Source organism: Geospiza fortis, unplaced genomic scaffold (assembly GCF_000277835.1).
Source record: "Geospiza fortis unplaced genomic scaffold, GeoFor_1.0 scaffold166, whole genome shotgun sequence".
Taxonomy (NCBI): domain Eukaryota; kingdom Metazoa; phylum Chordata; class Aves; order Passeriformes; family Thraupidae; genus Geospiza; species Geospiza fortis.
Window position 1 is genome coordinate 450,371 of NW_005054310.1, and position 21,102 is coordinate 471,472.

Consider the following 21,102-nt stretch of genomic DNA (forward strand, 5'->3'; position numbering starts at 1 on the left):
CAAAGATTTAAAATGGCAAAGCCTCTGTCATTGGCAGAAAGGCCCACGAGTGCATATTGGGAAGTGACTTAGTGATGGACATACTATATCTGGTTCACTTTGACCCTACCTCATCAAGGGATTTAATTTCTCAATACAAAATCACCATGTAGCATCTGGGGTTCCCAATGCAGCAGATCCATGCACTTTTATTTATCATTTGGTATATACTGCATTTAGCTAACCTGTCAGTCAGAAATAGGATAATCCATTCACCTGGATTTATGGCTTGAGAAGTTTTACTCATTTCACTGACAAAAGTGAACACTGACCTACCTGTGGACTAGTGTGACATCTCTACCATCCACATAAAACTCTCCTAAAGAAATAAGTAAGATTTCATGAGTGAGATTTCATGGTTGATGTTCTTCTTTCTTATAAATACAACATTTATACTCTATTTTTCATTAGTTCACTGCTTTCTTCATAGGAGCTTTTCCTTAAATATGTGGGGAAAATACATAAATTTTTCCTAGGCTGTTCTTCACTCAATGAAGACAAAAAGCACAAAGCTCAAGCACTGAGAACAATGTGACTACATGGAAATATTATAAATACAGCACAAAGAATAATTTAGGTTGGAAAAGACCTTAATGATCGAGTCCAACCTTTGACTGACCACCACTATGCTCATTAAACATAGTACTAAGTGCCATGACCAGTCCTTTCTTGAACATCACCAGTGATGGTGACTCTAACAACTCCCTGGGCAGCCTGTTCTAATGCTTAACTATCCTTTCAGTGAAGATATTCTTCCTGATCTCCAACCTGAACCTCCTCTGGCTCAGCTTGAGACCTCTTCCTTTAATCCTGTCACTGGTTGCCTGGGAGATGAGACCATCTCCCATCTGGATACAGCCTCCTTTCAGATGGGTGGAGAGAGTGACTGGGGCTCCCCTGAGCCTCCTCTTCTCCAGACTGAACAACCTGAGTTTCCTCAGCCACTCCTCGTAAGACTCGTGCTCCAGACCCTTCCCCAGCCTTGTTGCCCTTCACTGGGCATTCTCCAGCACCTCAATGTCCTTCTTGCAGTGAAGGGCCCAGAGCCAGACACAGGACTCAAGCAAGTGCCAAGTACAGGGACAATCCCTGCCCAGGTCCTGCTGGCCACATTATGGCTGATCCAGGCCAGGATGCCATTGGCCTTCTGGCCACCTGGGCACAGCTGGCTCACGTTCAGCTGCTGACAACCACCACCCCCAGTCCTTTTCCTCTGCCCAGCTTTCCAGCCACTCTGCCCCCAGCCTGCAGTGCTGCAAGGGGTCTTGGTGACTGAAGTCCAGGATCCGGCGCTTCACCTTACTCAATCTCAATCTAAGCAGAAACATCTAAGAAAAAAAAAAAAAATAAAGTCACCCATAAAAATTCTCTCACTCACTAATACATGTAAGCCTAAAACTTAAAGACTGAAAAAATGGTGCTTGGAAATTCACTGCTATTGTATTTCAAGGAAATATACTTTGACCCTTAAACCACAGCAATTCCAACCCATTTTCAGGCTGTGGCATAGGAGGAGTAAAGCAGCCATCTTTAGAAGTAAGACAAATGCAAAGTGCTCATAAATTTAGGTGAAAATTTAGGCATCAAAAAGGGCTAAGAGCCCTTTGCAGAAAAAGCGATTAGAAAGATGATGATGAAATTGAAAAACAATAAAAAAGGCAGTGAAGAAGTTAAACATGCTTATAAAGAAACAGATAATGTAAGAAAATCTATAAAAATAACTCCTAAATTATCACAAATTCAAAAGTGAAAGACAATATAAAAACAAAAGTGTATTTGGGAATACGTTAATCTGTTCTTAGTTCAATGAGGACATAGCTAATACACTTCAGTTTTATGTAATCTGAAAATCTCTTTTTGTTTTACACCTCTAAAAAGGCAAATGATCAATGTGAACTGCCAAATTAAGCAAATGCATAATTAATATATTGAGAATAATCCATTTTTGTAATGAAAAAGGAATCTTTAAACAATTTAGGCTTATTAGAAACAATGTATTATTCAAAGGAAACTATTTTAAAGGAAGGTGTCAACAGCTATTAATAAAACAGAGTTAATTTGAACATCCTGTTGGGTTCTAGACTTTCCTATTCCAACTAAGCCATTACAAATATAAGGGAGAAGGGACCTCTACAAACATCTACCTTGAAATCTTACTTCTTTGTCTCTTTGCTTTATTCTCCTCTCCACTTTCATCATTTTGGAGAAAGGCCACTATATGCAAGTTAAGAGCCATAGTGGCAAAACCCATTTTTAACAGACAAGTAAAATGAACTCTACTTTAGTGTTTTTTGGGGTGTTTGTTTGGTTTGGTTTTTTTTTTTTTTTTGTGGGGATTTTTTGTTTGTTTTGGTTTTTTTGCTTGGTGGGGTTTATTATTATTATTATTATTATTATTATATTTTTGTTTTTAAACAGCAAATTATAAATAAAATAATACTCCTGGAGATAAACTCTTTACACAACAAATATCACTGTAGATTTATGGTGTTTTTCATTTAAGGAAAAGCTAGTACAGAAAGCTTCAACAATTTCAAACTCCTCAATTACACTGTGTGCTATTTACTGAAGAATTTTTGTTGGGTTTTTTTTTTTAAGAAAAGATGAGCACATAAGTATGTCAGTGTTTGAAATGCACCTCATCCCTGCGCACTGACAGATTTTATACATAATCTTTCTTCAGCTTCTCCTGAGATAGGCTCAGTGCAGACAGAAATAGAGACTTTTATCTCCTTTGTCATACGTCCAAATACTAAATCCAAAAATGCACTGTCTCTGAGCCTTAAGGGCACTTGTCTGACCTGACTGAACATCCCTATGCTGGGCACACTTGCTGACAAATTTGATGTACTGATTCTTTAGATGCCATTAAGTTCTTAAAATATTTAGAAGACAGTGCCTTTTCACTCATGTAGTTCATAGGTACCTCTTTGTGGTTTCTCAGACAGACACTTAGATTCATCCCTTTCATTTCATCATGGCAAATAGCTCAGGAAGAATCAACAGTCCATGGAGACCATTTCAATTATGTCATAAATCTGTTGATGACCAACATTACCAAGATCATCTGGGATTCAAAATGGCCTACTTGAATTAAATGTTCAAAGTAGAGTGGGATGCATGACTGCCAATATAGTAGATGTGGGTATGTCAGTTTGAGGAAAACTTTCCCAGAGAAAAAAAAAGGAAATTGAAAAATAAATAAATGTTCAGTTTGACCTCTTTTAGTCACAAGTGTTCATTTTAGGCAGCCTTTAGAAAATGTGTATTAAAAATATCCAATTAAAAGCCACAAACCTTACAGAAGCATACAAACTCAGTATCCAAAAAAATTCCTCTAGTTTTCTAGTTCAAAAATGTGTATATTGTGGGAAAAAAAAGTATTGGCGTTTCTTCAGTCTCTCATTTTTTCTTATTCCTGATTCATGAGAATTTTGTCTCTTCCATCTTTGAGGTGTAGCACACTGTGCACCTGAGCAGCTTGTAGCAGATCACTCATCAACCCTCATGTATTTGTAAGATGTAATGGTTTTCCACCAAGTTCAGATGTTCAAATAACTGGCATATGAGAGGTAGAAAGGAAAGAAGGGCAAAAGAAAGGTGGTCAGCTGAGCAGCAGTCTGCATTTCCATCTAAGAGTGGAGTGCCATCCTCTCTGGTCACTAGAAAAAAAGCTGCTTCCCCTTATGTCCAATGAAGTGACATCATGACAGCAGTCTACAGGGATTTATATATCTTCAGCTCTTCCACTATTTTTCCCTTCAGACATCTTCAAGCATAATGAGTCTAGGAAACACTGCTTAAAACTTAAATCCCCTTAAACCCAAAGTCAGCCAAGTACCTATAGAAAACGAACTATAATGCCAGCTTGAGCAGAGAAACATGCTGTGGAGAAACCAAGAAACTGTTCCACTCCCTCCAAATTTTCATATGATTAAGTAAGCTACCTCCTGCACCAAGTCATATCTAAAAATAGCTTTGGCTTACGGCTTGAATTAAAGCACATTATAATACAAAGGTAAGCCTCTTAAAAGATACAGCATACTGACAGTTTTTCTCATAGCTCCAATAAAAGTCCAGAAGGTTAGAAGTCAAAAAGAACATCTGCACAACCTGGAAGCAAAAATTATAAGTGCATGCAATCCATGTGCACTTGGAAGAAAATCTTCAGTCCATTTATTCCTGCTACTCCATCAACACCCTGTCATGTCCCAGCTGACCACTCTTTTCATTTGGCTGCTTTGTGAAGTATGTGTTTTTTCAGGACTGATGCCAGCTACTTTATTCTCTCATATCAACATCTTCATGCTGAGGAAAAAAGTAATCTCTAAGATTTACATGCAAAATATGGATGTATTTCCCCAGGACGTAGAATGTACCTGTGACAAGGTGCTGGAACAAATTAATGAGATGGAGAGGTAAAGCTTGAAGTGTTCACCAGAGATTCCAATGGATTATTTGGAATGCCCCTGGTAACACACAGTACATAGCCCTCATTATTACAGAAATAGGTGGAAACAAGAAGAGAAATAAAGCAAGGAAGAAAAGAAATAAAAAGCAAGGATAATTTCATTTACATTTTATAAAGTTCTGTGCCCAAAAGCGACAAGGATTTGAGACCAGCTGTACTACACAGACACAAGAGCCAAGCAGAAGTAGACCGTATCTGCCTCATAGCTACTTTGATATAAATGTAGAATAACATCACTGAACCAGTGAGGTGATCAGAAGTTATATTATGAAAAGATTTCACACGCATTCAGAAGAGCTCTCTGGGTATAATGGTCCAAGACCTAATGGCTGCTAAAGAGAACCTTCTTGTGTCTGTTGCCCTTCAGGAACCATTTCACTATGCTGTTATTCCAAACACTGACTGAATTTCACCCTTCTCTCCTAATCTGCTGAGTAGAACCTCGCTTATGTTGATTATCACCTCTGCACAATGACAGAACCCACTTTTTGAACCCGGTACACAATAAAGGAAAAGTTTTCCCATGTTTTTAGGGAATAATCTTAATTAGGAAATAACACACCACATTAATACTGGAATCTGGTAATAAAGAAGTCAATATATCAAACATGAATGATGATTTGAATAACCATGCGTTTAGTTCATAGGATACTTTAAAATGGGACAGAGGGAATATTGCAGGAAAGGACAAGCAAGTTGACGAGTAATGAGTGAAAAAGAAAAAAGTTCTAGACCAATAATAAAATACATTACATCCTAACATCATTTGCTGAGATGGACTGTTGAGACCAACCACTGAATTTGTATACAAAAATTTCTTAATAATTGAGGACAGCTTTCTTAGTAACAAAAGCTGGAAGGGGTTTGAGTAGGATTTCAAGAAACTATCAGTTGTAACTTTTACTCACTGTCTTGAGATATACATGATACTCACATCCAATTGAAATAATGGGGTTTACATGCACAAATATCCCTATCATCTTTACTTGTACAGGCATAAAGAAAAGACAAGACTTTGAACTGCAATGTTTCATAATGCAAAATAATGCAGCACTGAGCTACATTAATTTAAATACAATGACACGTTCTAAGTCCAAAGGTCGATTCTAGGAATCTAACATACAGAACTTCATACTGCATAGGACCAATGATACAACATATGAGCAATTCAGACAAAGATATCACAGAGTAAAAACATGGTTATTATGTGAGATTGATTTTCCTTCTTACCTACTTGTTTTTATTTATTTTATCAGTAAGAACTAGAAGAGAAATGAAAATAATATACAAAGTGCACTTTGTAGTTCCCTACCTTCCTAAATGAAGAGGAAACTTACAAAGTGCTTTCTGTGTTCCAATTGGCACAACATAGCTTGCATTTTAAGATTTGTCCATTATCAGCTTTAAAATATATTAAGAATTAGTCCATAAAGATAAATAGTTTTGGTTCCCTGAGACTAAACACATCTGGAAGTGTTTTTTGCACATCTAGCAAAAACAATCCAAAGTTACAAAGATACCTTCAAATTAACTGTGTGCTTTATGCAACATGCATGGTGTAAAAGGAAAGATACAGCCAACTCGCCAAAACCTTTTGTAATACTTAGCCATTTCAAGCCAAGAAGGTGGTGGGAAGGAGGTAGATGTAAGGCCTGTAAGACACTTCGATATATGGCACTCACACATGCTAAAGTAAAATTTCTGGTTGCCCACCCACCAACGATCAGTGAAGTCAGGCCAAAACTGTTAACAATAATATTCCAGGCCATGAAACTTTGACATATGGCAATAGTCACCTTTTTTCTTTCCCAGAGAGGCAGCAATACTGAAATTCCTCTCATAGGAGGAACGCTATGCAAAATATGAAAATCTTCACCTCTCCTTCTACAATGACGGAAAAATGGTAATGAAGTAATATATGGTAGATTAGTTTCTTTCCTTTTAAAGAAGATATTTTGCCAGTAGATCTTCTCAAATCTTTAATCACTTGGAGAGATTAACAGCAAGCCTGGAATATATGTTGAAATCCTATCTATCTGAAACATACCATAATGCATGTAGCAGTTTCCTTTGGTAGGATCCAGCTGAATAGCCTTCATGAAGTACTTCTCTGCCTCACTCTTGCGTCCCTAAAAAAAAAAAAAAAAAAAAAAGAGGGGTGAAATTACTTTAACAGTGTGTCACCCTGGACAATCCTGTACAGTTACAATTTCCAAATTCCAGGCACTGCAGAAAAACAACCCCTATCACTAGGCTTTAACCTAAATAAATAAATACAAATGTTTAAGTGCTACAGGAAGTTTTGTGGTCTGCTACTTTATGGTGCAGATCTCCAGACTGAGGAAGAAATGCATCCAACCTCATCAATGTCCAAGAAGTAAGGAAGTGGTAGAAACATATTGCAAAATATTGTAAAGGGCTTTGGGGTGAATATCAGTTCCACGCTTCTTTTCTGGACAAGCATTACACTTACCCAAGCTAAAATCAGAGAGAAACTTGGACAGAGCTTTAGTCATGCTCTTAAAAAAAAGTCAGTGCAGGGTGGGGGAGGGAAGGCATGTTGTGCTTCTATGAAATTAAAGAATCCTAGAAGGTTTCATGTTGGAAAGGACCCATAAATATCATTCACTCCCACTCCCTGCTCCTCACAGGACTACACAAAACCACGTGACCAAGTGTTTTCCAGATACTTCTTGAGCTCTGACAGGCTGGGCACTGGTAACCACTTCCCAGTGACCTTTGCAGTGAAAAACCTTTGCCTAATATCCATTCTGAATGTCCCCTGATGCAGCTCCATTTATCTTCCTTGTATCCTAAATGACACTATATATATAGCCAAAGGTAAAGTTACCACAAATGAAAGTACATAAATAGAAAATATTTTAGGGTTTAATGTGGAAAGTAAAAAAAAATGTATTTCTGATTTTAAAGTGGGAAGTCAGATTTTATCAGAAATCAATTCTGAAAACCATAAAACAGCTGTAACAGAAATGGTAATTTTTAAACACAATGGTAAAAAGCATGACAATTGATCAGGGAAAAAACCCCTCAAAACCAACCAAACTAAGCCTAACAGAACTGATGGTAAAAAGAACAGACATTTTCTGAGACAGAGATTTCCTTATCACTGGAATCACCAAATCACTATAGTCCCATTATGGTATAGAAGAACCAGAGGAGATCCATTTGTGGCCATTAGTCTTGAAAAAACAGTGATATTGAATTAGTCTAGTCTGATACTCAAACACAAATCACTATCACATATTCAGTAAGACACCTGTCCTGTTTATCCCTATCCCCATGAAATTAGCTGCTGTGGTTTGTGCTATAAAATAGGCAGGCTGCAGAATAAAGAAAAGTTAAGCTTAACCCTTGTGCAAGAAAGGCATTGTGGTCTGCACCTCTCAAGTTGCCTTGAGTGTGATTTCACAGATACAACCATATAGGCCTTCTCAAGTTTTGTGGTCTGGAAACAGACATGGCACACATCCTGCACTATCCCACAAGTTAACATAGGAATAATAATGAAGTCTGTTCATGATTACAGCTGTTTTAGATTCTCAGTATTTCCCTCAGGGGTCTTAGAGACAATAAAATAGAGTGAAGGAAGTTGTACAGCACACCAAAAACCATATGAAGACCAGGTTCCACCAAAACCAACACAGAGGTCACATTTCAAGAGAGCATCCTGGCAGAGATATGAGCGGGCTTACCATTTACAGGATTCTAGTTTCACAGAATGAATGTTCTTTGGGGTAAGAATTCAGCCTTACTATTTAGTGACCTTTCTTTGGTAAACCCATATTCCTTAAAGCCAAATCCACATGGCACAAGGTTCCTATCAACCAAATGATGCAATTACATGATAGAGTACACTATCTTATATTGCAGTGGCCCATCCTGCCTTATAAAAAACCCAAACCACAAACAACAAAACAACAAACCCATGAAGAAAAATCCCAAAGCAAAAAACCATACGACACATAACCCAGACTGATTTTTCCTCTTTTACTACTGCAGTAGAGACATTTTTATATATATATATATATATATATATATATATATAAAAATACAGGTTTTTAAAATAGCATGTAACTATAGTTAAGAACAAAAAATGATGAAAAAAATCATCAATTAAAGCAACTGGCAGGGTGAGGTGATAATTGAACACTCAATTTTGCACATTTAAGTCTAAGGCTGCCAATTGTGGTCTGGCAAAAGTTACAATGGCTTATCTAAGCCTAGCTTTGAGGCTTCAAAATGAGAGGTACTAAGTGTATGTATCATTAATACTGACAGAATGAACATCTACAGATTTTGCATAATTGCCTTTTTTAACAGACCAACATTAATTAGTTTTAGCTGGTCGCACTTTGTGTCTATTTCTAGAACATCAAAGCACAGTTCATTGAATACAGTCACAAAATTGTAGCTTCTACCTACAGAATTAGAAGGCCACAAACATTTGTCAAACATGATTGATTTTTATTTACTATAACCACCAAAAATACATGACTGCTCTACTCTTTTTGGCACTTTCCAAATGACATACTGCACTCAAGTTCAGGCCAGTCAGGAGACCTACAATACACAGCGATGACAGGTGCCAGCATACATAACATCAAAAGAACTGTGCTATTTACAGGCTCAAATGGTCATTTCACAGATAAAGGTGAGAAAAAGCTTTAATTATATCAATCAAGACATAAAGTTATCTGATTAAAAACAATCAACAAAAGCTCTATTTGTTCATGCTGACCCATCACTTTCATTTATCCACATTTGACAAAAATTATTTTAGAAAAATGAATAAAAGTGTTTTCTTGCAGACTGGCATTGTGAGGAACCTTGCATCACACCAGCTAAAATGTCCTCTTTAATGCAGTCTACTGCTAAAATGTCAATACCTCAGCATAGATTTAATACACATTACTTTTTGTGTCAAAATATGTAAAATACAACCACTTGACAGAATCAGGCTATTTCACAATTAAAACTTAGTATTTATTGACTTGTTTCAATTATCCAATACACATCTTAACTACCCAACAGAATGCAGACACTGTGTAGTTTACTTGACAGTAATCCTGTCATTGTCCCTTTCCCACTGTATGTTCTCAGTGTTAAATAAAACAGATGGTGTAAGGGAATAAAATTATAACTTTTAAAGAAAGTCCGAATAATTGTTTAAACAGCTGAAAGCTACTGATTTGGGACAGGAAGGCATTTGGTGTGCATGCTCACCGTTACATGTATTGACCCATACAAAGGCAGGAATTGAGAGCCACTGGTAACTTCCTAATTCCTAGCAGCAGGGTTTGCAGTTGTATATGCATAATTACATGCTCTGGCAATTTTACAAAGCAAAAAACTGTAAGTTTACAACAGCACGATAGCAGACTTATTTGAAGGATAAAGAAGTTATAAATAAATTTTAATGAAAATACTTGACAGCCCTGATGATTAATAATGGGATAGAAAATACCTTTCTCCTCTTGGTCACCAGTTTACATTCAGTCCAGGTCAGGAGCTAATGAAAAGGTGCTCTATGACAGCTACTGGTGAGCTCTGGAGAAATGAGTGGGTGGTCCCAGCCCAAGCCCTAATGGAGATCCTCTGCATAGAGGTATTGGCATATTTATGGCTTTTCAGAGACTAATAGTGCAGAGACTAACAAGACAGAATCATAAAACAATCAATGCCAATCTCCTTGCTGGAGAAAAGAACTTGAACATGATGAAAACACTTTAATAATTGATTTGGAACACTGGCTGATATTTGCCGTACTGGATCTGGACCTAAAGCATATAATGAGGACAAGCTCCCTGGAGTTTTCCATTAATAAAGAAAACATCAGTCCCCCTCTCCCATCTCACACCAAAATATAGGTGAATTGCCCCTGCTTACCATCTTCCAGCAATACCAACAAATTAAAAATGAAAAAAAAAATTAAAAGTGCAGGTAAGTAATACAGGGCTCTTATAACCTAACACATAAGTTGTCCTGGCTTTCAGAAATACCTCACTCTCCGTAGATCACGCAGACCCTAAATCAGAATGGTTGGGTGCTTGCAGTTTTGGAAGTCAAACTGTTAATTGTTTAAATATGATTTCAGGAGCTTGATTTTTAAGACCAGTTCTTTGCAGTTGACCGCAAGAGGTTTTTTATTTTGTTGGTTGCTTCTTCCCTAGAGACTAAAACAATATATCTGTGCTTGCTAATATGGTCAGACATACAGCTTTCCTACAAATGAAATTTAAATTACTGTTATGATCACCAAAACAAGTGAAAGAAAGCCAGTTAAGGGCAGTTCATTCATTAGTAGAAGACTGTATTTATTCTTAAAATATTAAAAAGCTGAGGACAAAACTAGCATTTCGATATCCACCCCATTTTTTTTTTCCCTCACTTTTCTCGTTAACTGTGCCAAATTCATGTTGAGGCAGCTGTTGTACTTCAGGCTGCTGGAGGCCCAGGGACCCTGCAATGGTAGTAAAACTGGGAAAGACTAATACAGCTGAGCAGCTCTGAATAACCGTCCTGTGGAAACTATGATGACACAGTGGCAACCAGTAAGGTGGTTCAACAAATTAGGTGGTCTCTGCAATTTGAACCAACTTTATATGACATAAATATTCATCATTCTTCAAAACTTAGGAGGGTTTCACCAGTAGGACACAGACTTCATTCTTCAATAAAGTTTTACCAACTTTAACTAGTAATAAAGTGATTGCATAAAGAAGTTAATTTATGCTACAAATGCAGTTGACTGTCACTCTCCACATCTGTTTTGTTTGGGTTTTTTTGGCAAGCATTCACATTTTTAATAAAACAGATTGAATTATGAAAAGATTTATTAATGGAAGTTTGATTAAAGTGTGCACATTGATAGAGAAAAGCAAGTATTATCTTACATGCTTTTTTTCTTCCTCTCTAGAATGTTTTAAAGTCACAGACTATTCAGTGATAGTAAAAAAGTTTGAACTGAACCAGTGACAACTTCCTTTCCATGCTTTAAGTTATTGCAGACCTGCATATCCTATGTCATAACCAGTTCCTTTTGCTTCGCAAAAGTTGTGAGGCAAAGCACAACTTAAATGGTGTGACACTGAGTAAATGAGTAATAAATTCTTCAAAAGTTTTTACTTAGCTGGACTAGTGAAACAGGAACTGTAGAGTTGCACCTTACAATGATGTCATTGACACGGGCAAGCTTGCTGCCCCAGGTCTAAATATTAGTAGTCCTAAAACAACTTTAATATTTAGCATTTAGTAGATAAAAGGATTCTTATTTTTTCCTTCATTTTGCTGTTATTTCTAACTCTTCCCTCTTCACTCGGAATTACAATACAAATATCTTGTACCATAATTTGTATGTGAAATGCTAGACCAACTGAAATATACAGGACTTGGATTATTAACATCAAAGGTCTAAAATTTATCTCCGTTTCTATCCTTCCTGTGCAGTAAGGAGACAAATCCTGCCTTTTCATCTCATCTTTATTAAAATAAAATAATAACAATCAAACACAGCAGAGAAGCCATCTCAGCGTATGGGAGCATGAACTGGACCGCTCTGGAGGAAATTACACTATAAATCTTTATCTACCAATTCAAAGTAATTCACCATTTATTAGATTTTATAATAAATGTGGAGCAACTTTCTTGTTGTTGTCCAGTGTTACACATAACTTGGTCACGACTAACATTCTCCTCCCCAGTCATTTAACTGGACCAGGGCCGTCACATGCACAATCCAGTTGCATACTGCTTGCATAACCCGGTACATAACCTAGTTGCTTTTGGAAATAAGCCTTGGTAGAATCAAGAACATCCAACCTCTTGTAGTTTCATCTTGTATTTGCACCTTAAGTGGCTCATTTTCACCTTAATATACAACATTAGCCCTCCTTCAAAAACATGCAGAGTTTTTTTGAGTAAAAATTCATCTACTAGATTCACTGAGATGCTACTGAAGTCAGTGTGATTTTGTATGAGCCAAGGTTAATGGAGAGAATGGTAACATAAACTGTGTTCTTGAGTATACATCTGCAGTGATAATTAAAGGCATGATAACCAGAGCACTGAGATTGAAGCAGGGCCCATTGACTTTGAGGGAGTCTACTGGACCTTAAGCATTTTGGAATTTGACATGACTGCATATGAACTGACACATAGATCTAGAAATTAAAGCACAGCTCAAAACTTCACTGGCTTGGGACATGACTGAGACACACTATTAAGGTGGTATTTTTTTCAAGTATTATGTATCAAATTAATCAATAATATACTAAAGCTATTTGACATCCATTTTCTTGGTTTATGTGTCTTCTATCACCAAAATCATTCTTGTTCTATTAAAGTATTCAAACCAATATAGAAAAGAAATGTAAGCATAATTTTTTTTCCCCTTGGAGGATTTTTTATTTGGTTGCTCTGTTGTAGTGCATTTTTTTTTGTTTGTTTGTTGGTATTTTTAAATAGTGTTTCTATTTTAGTGTTTCTTTTGGGGTAACTTGAAGTCTAGAAGGAATTTGCTTCATTACATCACTGATGGAACCAAGAAATATTGTGTAAAGTCTTAAGTAAACTTCTAAAGAACGGATTTCATTCTATACCTTGTGATTTATTTACTGTCTAGACCCCTATTGAAATACTCACTTCAGTCATTAAGCTTTGACCATTTTGTATTAAAAATATGTAATGAAATGTGAAGTAAATTTCCAGGTTAGTCCCTTTCTTTTCTGTTCAGTCTTAAACCACATTTTATATTTTCTGATAAAGAAATGTATTCATATCTACTCATATTTCACTGGCCAGTCAGTAGAATACAAATTCAGTATTTTCACATGCTGTTTTCACTGAGTCCTATGAATTTCTTCTAAGCTAAATTTGGCCTATTTTTTCCCAATTACTGATAAAATTACTACACACAGAGTAACTACAGCACCTTTATTCAACCATGTATTAAAACAAAAAAGATCTCTCTTTTGGTGGGTTAGAACTAGATGATTTTTAAGGTTCCTTCCAAACCCAAAGCAGGCTGTGATTCTTTCATGAAAGCAGTTCATTCTGTGTCAGTGATGCTCTCTCTGTAACAAGCTTTAGATTTATGTTGAGTAAAGTGAGAAGTTTAGGGCTCCCTCTTTCCTGTCTACAGGAAGTTAGAAACACAATACCAAAGATGAGATCCCTGAAGGAGGTTAGTGAGAGGTTACGTGCCTAAATACCTGTTCCAGAGTCATGTATGAACTAGACAGATATGGTATATTTAAATGAAAATATTCTGTTTTACAATTAATTCTATTACAGCTGGCATGCAGCCTAACACATCTCCTAAGGGGACTGGAATGTATATCTATGGATGCAATACTTCTGGCACACAGCCAGCCTCTGAAGAAATACAAGCTCAATAGATGTCAGCTATTGAAATTTCTGTAGTTCGGAAATCCTGTCATTCAGACTGGACGTGTTAAAGCTCCAGATACACCAGATAACCAAACCTTTTTAAAAAGGGCTCACACTTCTGAAGTCAGCAAACCTGATTTTCCCCACTGAAGAGGAAAACCCCTTCCTTCTAGCCGCTACAAGTGAATTGCTTGTAAGCTGGAAACAAAAATTAAAACAACTCACATTTTGCAAACTCGGAACTAAATACAAACTGTGCACATATCCATTTTAACCCTCAAGAGATTTCAAGTGTCAAGAAAGCTCATAGTGTCTATGCCAGGCCCCAAAGTCAAGTTGAATACAAGACAGAAAAACAGTAATGACTATTGCTTGGTTTAACTTGATTTCTCAGGCGAGGCATTCTCATGGATTCAATGTCATTTTTACATTGTTATGCTGCAACTTTAACTGAAATAGCCAATTTTCATTTAAAAAAAAAAACTTCCTAGAAGCAGTACTAACAGCTAAGGGATATGGTTTCCCAAAATGAAATAACTAAGCGCTTTCCTGATCTAATTAAATTGACCTGTTCAGAAAATGCCTTTTCACTAATTAAAGATTTCTCTATGTGTAGGCATTTATTGGCCCCCTAAGTATTACTGAAAATATTTTTGTTTGCTTTAAAGGAGTTGATTACTAAAAGAAGAAACTGCTCTGGAAGATCATGACTAGATTTAACAGAGCATTTCAATTGCTATGTCTTAAAGACAGTCATGATTCTTTTGACATCATGACTGTTCTCCCTCATTCCTGCATTCTTCCCATTTGTGTAAATCTAGAGAGACAGAAAAAAAGTAGCAATGAACCAGTGACATTAAAGATGACAATATGACAGATTTTTCCAACAGAAATGCAAATTTCCTTTCTGTGCTGAAACACCAGCAGCGAGTAATTACAGGAATTGTAAATGTTGAATTAGTCTATTCATCTATATCATTCTCCTTTTCCCCTATATCCCACACTTTTCTGTTTTTCCTATCTTCCATTTATTTCCACGTTTTCCTTTATTTATATTTATTTTGAGATGACAGTCAAGCACTACACCAATTACTGAATACAGTAGGGTATTTGATAGCAACACTTTGAGTAATTTCACAACTAACCAAAAATGGCAGGATATCTCACTGGACTTCTGTTTGTCAGAAGCATAAGCAACAATCAACTGCAGGAAAAATACAGTCACTCACTGAGAAGCAATTATCTCAAAACTTAAGAAAAGTACTAAACTTCAACCTTGATACCTGAATGTCACAATCCTGTTACTTTTATATTAATCCAAAACACTGCCTGTCTCTATCATGTCTATGACTGCTTTTTCCCAATCCCCATTTGAAGAAAATAATTTAAAATAAAATATTTTATATTACAGGGAATCTTCTAGGATGATTATTGCTGAATTTAGTACTTGGAGCTCTGGCAGCAAAATTTTACAAGGCAAAGTAACTTTTCTTACAGCATTTTGGGTGATTTTCCAATCCAGTAAAAAATAGGAGATTAACAGCACTGTGTGGAGCCATGTAAAATGCAAAAAAACACTGTGCAATTTCTTCCAGAGAAATATAGCAAAGCCTGTAATTCCTAGATGTGACACACTAAATGTTACAATATGAGGCTGACCCTAAGTATTTTAGCAATTAGAGCCACTACTGCAAACTATGCAGGGTCATTTGTGGGCTCAACTTCACTCAAAACAGACAAAACAAAACTTGAAAATATTTATTTGTAATTGAAATAAAGCTTCTCAGACTAGCATGCTACCGTAACAATCAACCACTGAATGATGGCAGAGGCCAGACATTATGAGGGAGGGTTTCTCAGTCTTCTCTTTAGGACTACTAAAGTGAGAAGAAGAAGAAAAAAATTAAAAGCCTTACTTGCAAATTATTCTTTTAGCAAGACAGCCAATGCCTTCTCTTCTAGAAGGCCTGCTCATATAATGGAAAACAAATTACAATACATGCTCAAGGCATCACCTGGCACTGTCATTTTTGACAGACTCATTTTTATCCTAAAGCTGAGAGCCTTGCAATTTTAAAGTCTTTCAAAAAATAATGCTTTTATTTGTAATCTAGAAATAAAATACCTAAGCAAGGGATGATGCTCAGATGCTGTGGTATGAAGCTACCAGAAGACTGGCTATGTTAACTAACATGTCACATTGAAAAATAAATTCCTCACAATTTAAGCAGCTTAACAAGTTACAGGCATGAAAAGCACATAATGCTAAAGCACTACAGTTCTAAACACCTACATGTCATTTCAAAAATATAAAAGAAGGACAAACCTAAGCCCCAGACAACTGGCTATTTTCCAATTATTCTAGTAACTGAGCTACTAATCATGATTTTCAACCACTATATTATGCTGTCCTAGCATATTTTTGAGAAAATTGTAGTTTAGCGACTTGTAGTTCTTAGATATAAACATATAACATGAACTAATATAGGAGCTAGGAAATTCTTGTAACTTATTAGGTAACAAGACTGTAAATTCATTAGCTATTCCTCAGGAGCTCTTAAGCCGGTCTGTTTTTCCTGCATATACAGCAGCATGCCCAAATCCATTTGGGCATTACTTGTATCTTTTCCAGTCTAAATGATTTTCTGATTCTATGTGATGCTGCTTTCAGTAAGATTAATAGTGGCAACAGACTTGAGAAGGCAGAAAATTAAGCCGCTTCATTGGAATCAAAGTAAGGAAATAAAACATCTGAATTTGTGAACTTTACAGGTCTGACTTTACTAGGGGGTTTTATATTAGAATTGCCTTTGGCTGGAATTTAGGAACTTGTCTGGAAATTACCTCCTCTCCTCCCTTACACCCCCAGTTTCACTGACAGAGAAATTTCCTATCTATATTAGCACCTACATCCACCTTTCACTATATCAGCAATCTCACATTTCTCTCCTAGAAAAGAGACACAGACAAGTGTTATTAACAGTTTTGTCTCAGTACCTATATTCAGAAACAGGATTGTAAAAAGTTCAAAAATTTGATTCCAACAGAAGACAGCAAAGAAGCCCCTAACACATCTCTAACATCCAAAAACTAACTGAAGTAGGATTTTCTCTTTCCTAAATTTACAGGCTGTGAGAAAATTATCATTAGCCCAGGCAGCAAAATATAACAGAAGAATAAATCACAGTGGTAGCTCATGTTGGGATTGGGCTGAAATAACTACACCAAAGGGAGCAGCTCTAATCTGAACCAAGGAAGTTTATGAAGAATTCCAGAAAGCATGTCAGTTACAGCAATTATGTATTTGTGATGGGAACTAATACTAGGACAGTTCAGTGTGCCAGAAACTAGACAAAATTCATTTTGTGAATTACTGAGCAGACAGTAACCTGCAAAACTGATTAAGTGACCAAAATGGAGAGAAAAACCACGTATTTTACCGCTGAATCTTTTCATCCATTTTTGTGTTGAATATTTTTTCAGACCTGTAGCTCAAAGAACTAATTGGAATTAATGCAAATTTTCAGTAAATCAAAGATAAGGGAACTTTGTTTTTCATTAATGAAGTAACCATCAGAAAAATATTGTGCTATCTGTAAATACTTTGTTACCATAACATTCCTTGCTATATGTTTATGAAATCCTGAAAGTCAACAAGACATCAGCACCATCTTTTCAGCTCATACTGCTGTCAATAGAAGGGACATCAACCCTATCTGTACATATTGGCATGAATATGAGAAGCAACAGTAATAAAGACAAAAATGTCAAGAGATAATAACAAACAAATGTGAGGAGAATGGACTACAACTATGGCAAAGAGCAAGTATAAGAAAGCAAGCGTGTGTTGAGAAAGGAAAGGCATTTTATTTCCTATCATAATGCACTATTCAAAGTTCAAAGCTGTCCACAGTTCTTCTCCTTGCTGAGACATGTTCTTCCACAAACACAGCTCAGATGCTCAAGGCACAATCCACACCACACATATCTTCCATTTATATCCCCAGAGAAATGCAAACAGTTCAATTCTACTATTAGGACTCATGCAGATTTTTCATTGCTTCCTTCTAAAAGTTGGGATAATAACACCAAATTTTAATCCTATACCTGCACTTTCACAATGAGGGGACAGAATTAAGAAAAAATAAAGTAGTGGCTCACGATGTTTGTACACTTCTGGGATTTGGGGATTTTGTTATTTTGAAGAAAACTGTGAGACCTTGTTTCCCAGAGTCACTGCAAGACTTTCCCTAACAGACCTCATATTTCACACACTCAGCAGTCAAAAAAATTAACCAGGGAACTACTGGGGTAGGGGGGTGTGTGTGCACAACAAAAAAACCAACCAAACAAAAAGAAATTTGGATTCTATTAAGAAAACTCTTTATTTCCTCTCCTGGCCAGGACAGGGTTAATTTTTGCAGTAGCCAGGAGGGGGCATGGCCAGGACCCAGAGGTTGTTCTATATCGCCTCCCCATCCAGGAAAGGGGTAAAGGGGTTACTTTTGGATCGAGGAGCATGGTGGCATGGTCAGGTATTGCCGAGGATGCTGAGTTGTGAGCATTCGCATGTGAATCGTTCGCCTCTCTCATACTTGTTGTTATTAATATTGTTGCTCTTACTATTTGTTTTATTATTTTATTACTGTTTGCAGTAAATTGTTCTTGTTTCAGCTCATGATCTTTACCTTTTGTGCCTCCAATTCTCCTCTCCAGCCCACTGCAGGACGGAGAGGGAGTAGTGAGAGAGCAGCGTGTGGTTTGGAGTGTTACAGTGGGAACACTAAATTGGGAAATACTATTCCTAAACCACAACACCTCCCCACAGCAGTTCCAATAAATTAGCACTTTTGTGTCAAAGATCTCCTAAGAAGAAGCCAATAACACTGACTTTCTGCTATTATTCTTAGGTCCAATATACAAAGATATCTGCTAGAAAAGCAAGATAAATATAAAGAAAATCTTCCTCTACAATCTATTTGTAGTTCTAGTCTAGAACAAGGCAAACAGTGGGTGCATATATTTGTCAATACCCCAGCAATTTTAACAGTAAGTGGGAATTTTTTAAGAAAAAGCCTTTTCAGGATGTGGAACTGTGGGGATATGACACTACCACTCTTACTTCCATTACAAGTTAAAACCTTCATAGGCAGTGGGGATATGACACTACCACCCTTACTTCCATTACAAGTTAAAACCTTCCCTTTCATGCAGCTTTTAATAAAACTCTGCAGTTAATATTACATGGTAACACAGACCAATTTTACAATCTTTCATACTATGTTGTCACCTGTTACTCATACAGAAAACTTGTGCTGTAATTCCTTTCCCTTTTCCAAATTCAGATACTTTTAAAACAGTAATGGATCTCCTGAAATTAATAATGTTGTTTTCTGGAATAAAAGACATTTTTTTGTTGCAGACTGGACAGCATAATCAAGACCATAGAAAAAGCTTATCACCAGGTGGATAGCTGAGGAAATTTCATTGGAGGAATATTCAGACTGAGGCACACGAACTCAAGAATCATGCAGAGGTGTATCAGTGAAGCACAGAAAGCAAACATGAACCCACTAAGGTAAACAAGGAAAGCAAACATCGAATAGATAAAAATGAAAGAAAAATGGAAATGAGAAACAAAAACCAAATAAAAGACAGTTTTAAAACAGAATTATTTGAATTAATAAAATAGAAATCCATTTCATCTTCAAAATGTGTGAACATCAAGGAGGGACTGGCACTTTGCTATAACTGTCAAAGGAGGTTAGTTTAGCAGGAGCCACAAGCACGCCTGCAGTTGAAAGTTAAGTAAATTTTACAGAAATAAAGAAGCCCAACTCTTCTGATTTTTTAGAGCTAGCTCTTAATAGTTGAGTAGTTCCTTTCACACGCTCAAAGAGACACTCCTAAAGAAGTGTAAATTCAAAGCATGAGATGTTATGCACAAAGTGATACCCAGCCACAGGCAGCTCCAACAGCCCTGCGTCAAACACTGAGTATCTTAATTAATTCCATTACTTGTCATCCAAAGAACTTATAATAAAGGCTTTATCAAGAGAACTCTTTACTGTGCATTACGAAGTTCTTGTGCCATTACAATTGGTTTTTTCCAGCACAGAGTTGGTACTACCTCAAGAATAGATGCAGTGTCTCACCAAAAAAAACCAAAAAAAAACCCTAATGCTGTCAAAGTCCTTAATTAAAAGGAATAACTGAAACAGAGTGACAAACAAGACAATAAGCAACTTTCAGGACAAAGCTTTCCCATTCCTTTACCTAACCTACTCAGAGGACCTGAGACCACTCCCCAGAAGATGCTGATAAACTCACCGTCAGAGCCAGGAGTTTTCCATAGGTGAGGTGGGCTGGGATGTGGTCGCTCTTGGATCGCAGTGACTCCACGTACCAGTGCTCTGCTTCAGGCAGCCGGCTCATTCTCATATAGGCTTCTCCTGCAGGGTCAAACAAATGCTAGTGAGAATGTCACAATGTCACAAATTTCTCAAGATTTCCGTAATTTGTTTATTACATAATTTTCTATGTTTTAAATGGGCAGAGATCTAGAAAAAGGCAAAGTGATTTGAACACTTTCAACGACACACACACACACACAAAACCTTGGAGAAACTTGAGTGAGGAGATTAAGTTAAGGCCTTATTAGGGCTGAAATAGCATAGCTGAGATGAAAACTATTGTTGGAAAAGAATTGCCAGAGAGAGCACCATCTGCTAAGCTTTAGTCAAAAGTCTCAAAGTAACAGAAATCTTACCTCATCTACTTTAGAAAAGCTACTTCTTTTCCATCACTCTACATTGCAAAGCATGGAATAGCAGGGAGAACATGGAAAATGTTTGCATTTAATCATAATAACTCAAAAACCAAAAACTAGGGTAGTAGAAGAAAACAGTCCTGAAAGTATATTGATGGGAGGGGCAAGTCATTAAAAAAACTAATCTCTGAATGTAGCTGTATTTGGTCATCTACCACAACTTCTTGAAATTAAAACATAGCATCTATTAGTTTAAAATTGCTGATCTTATGAAGTCACATACAAAATGACTGAAATTTTTTCAGTCATTTTTCAAGGTGAAATCCTTTACAATGAGAGGCCGAGGCAGGGAATGTTAAAGAGCAATATATGAATGGGATGCTATATGTTTTTATATATATTATATATTAGTGTT

The 21,102-nt window shown here is 36.6% G+C and overlaps 1 protein-coding gene across 1 annotated transcript in view; it reads right to left on the reverse strand.

Moving 5' to 3' along the window:
• TMTC2 (transmembrane O-mannosyltransferase targeting cadherins 2) overlaps nt 1-21,102 on the reverse strand; it is a 175,369-nt gene that overhangs the window by 39,564 nt on the left and 114,703 nt on the right. Inside the window, exons 8-9 of the mRNA XM_031055582.1 lie at nt 20,249-20,370; nt 6,558-6,639 (exon numbers count right to left, since the gene is read on the reverse strand). Coding sequence (XP_030911442.1) covers nt 6,558-6,639; nt 20,249-20,370 — 204 coding nt within the window. The remainder of the gene's footprint in view (nt 1-6,557; nt 6,640-20,248; nt 20,371-21,102) is intronic.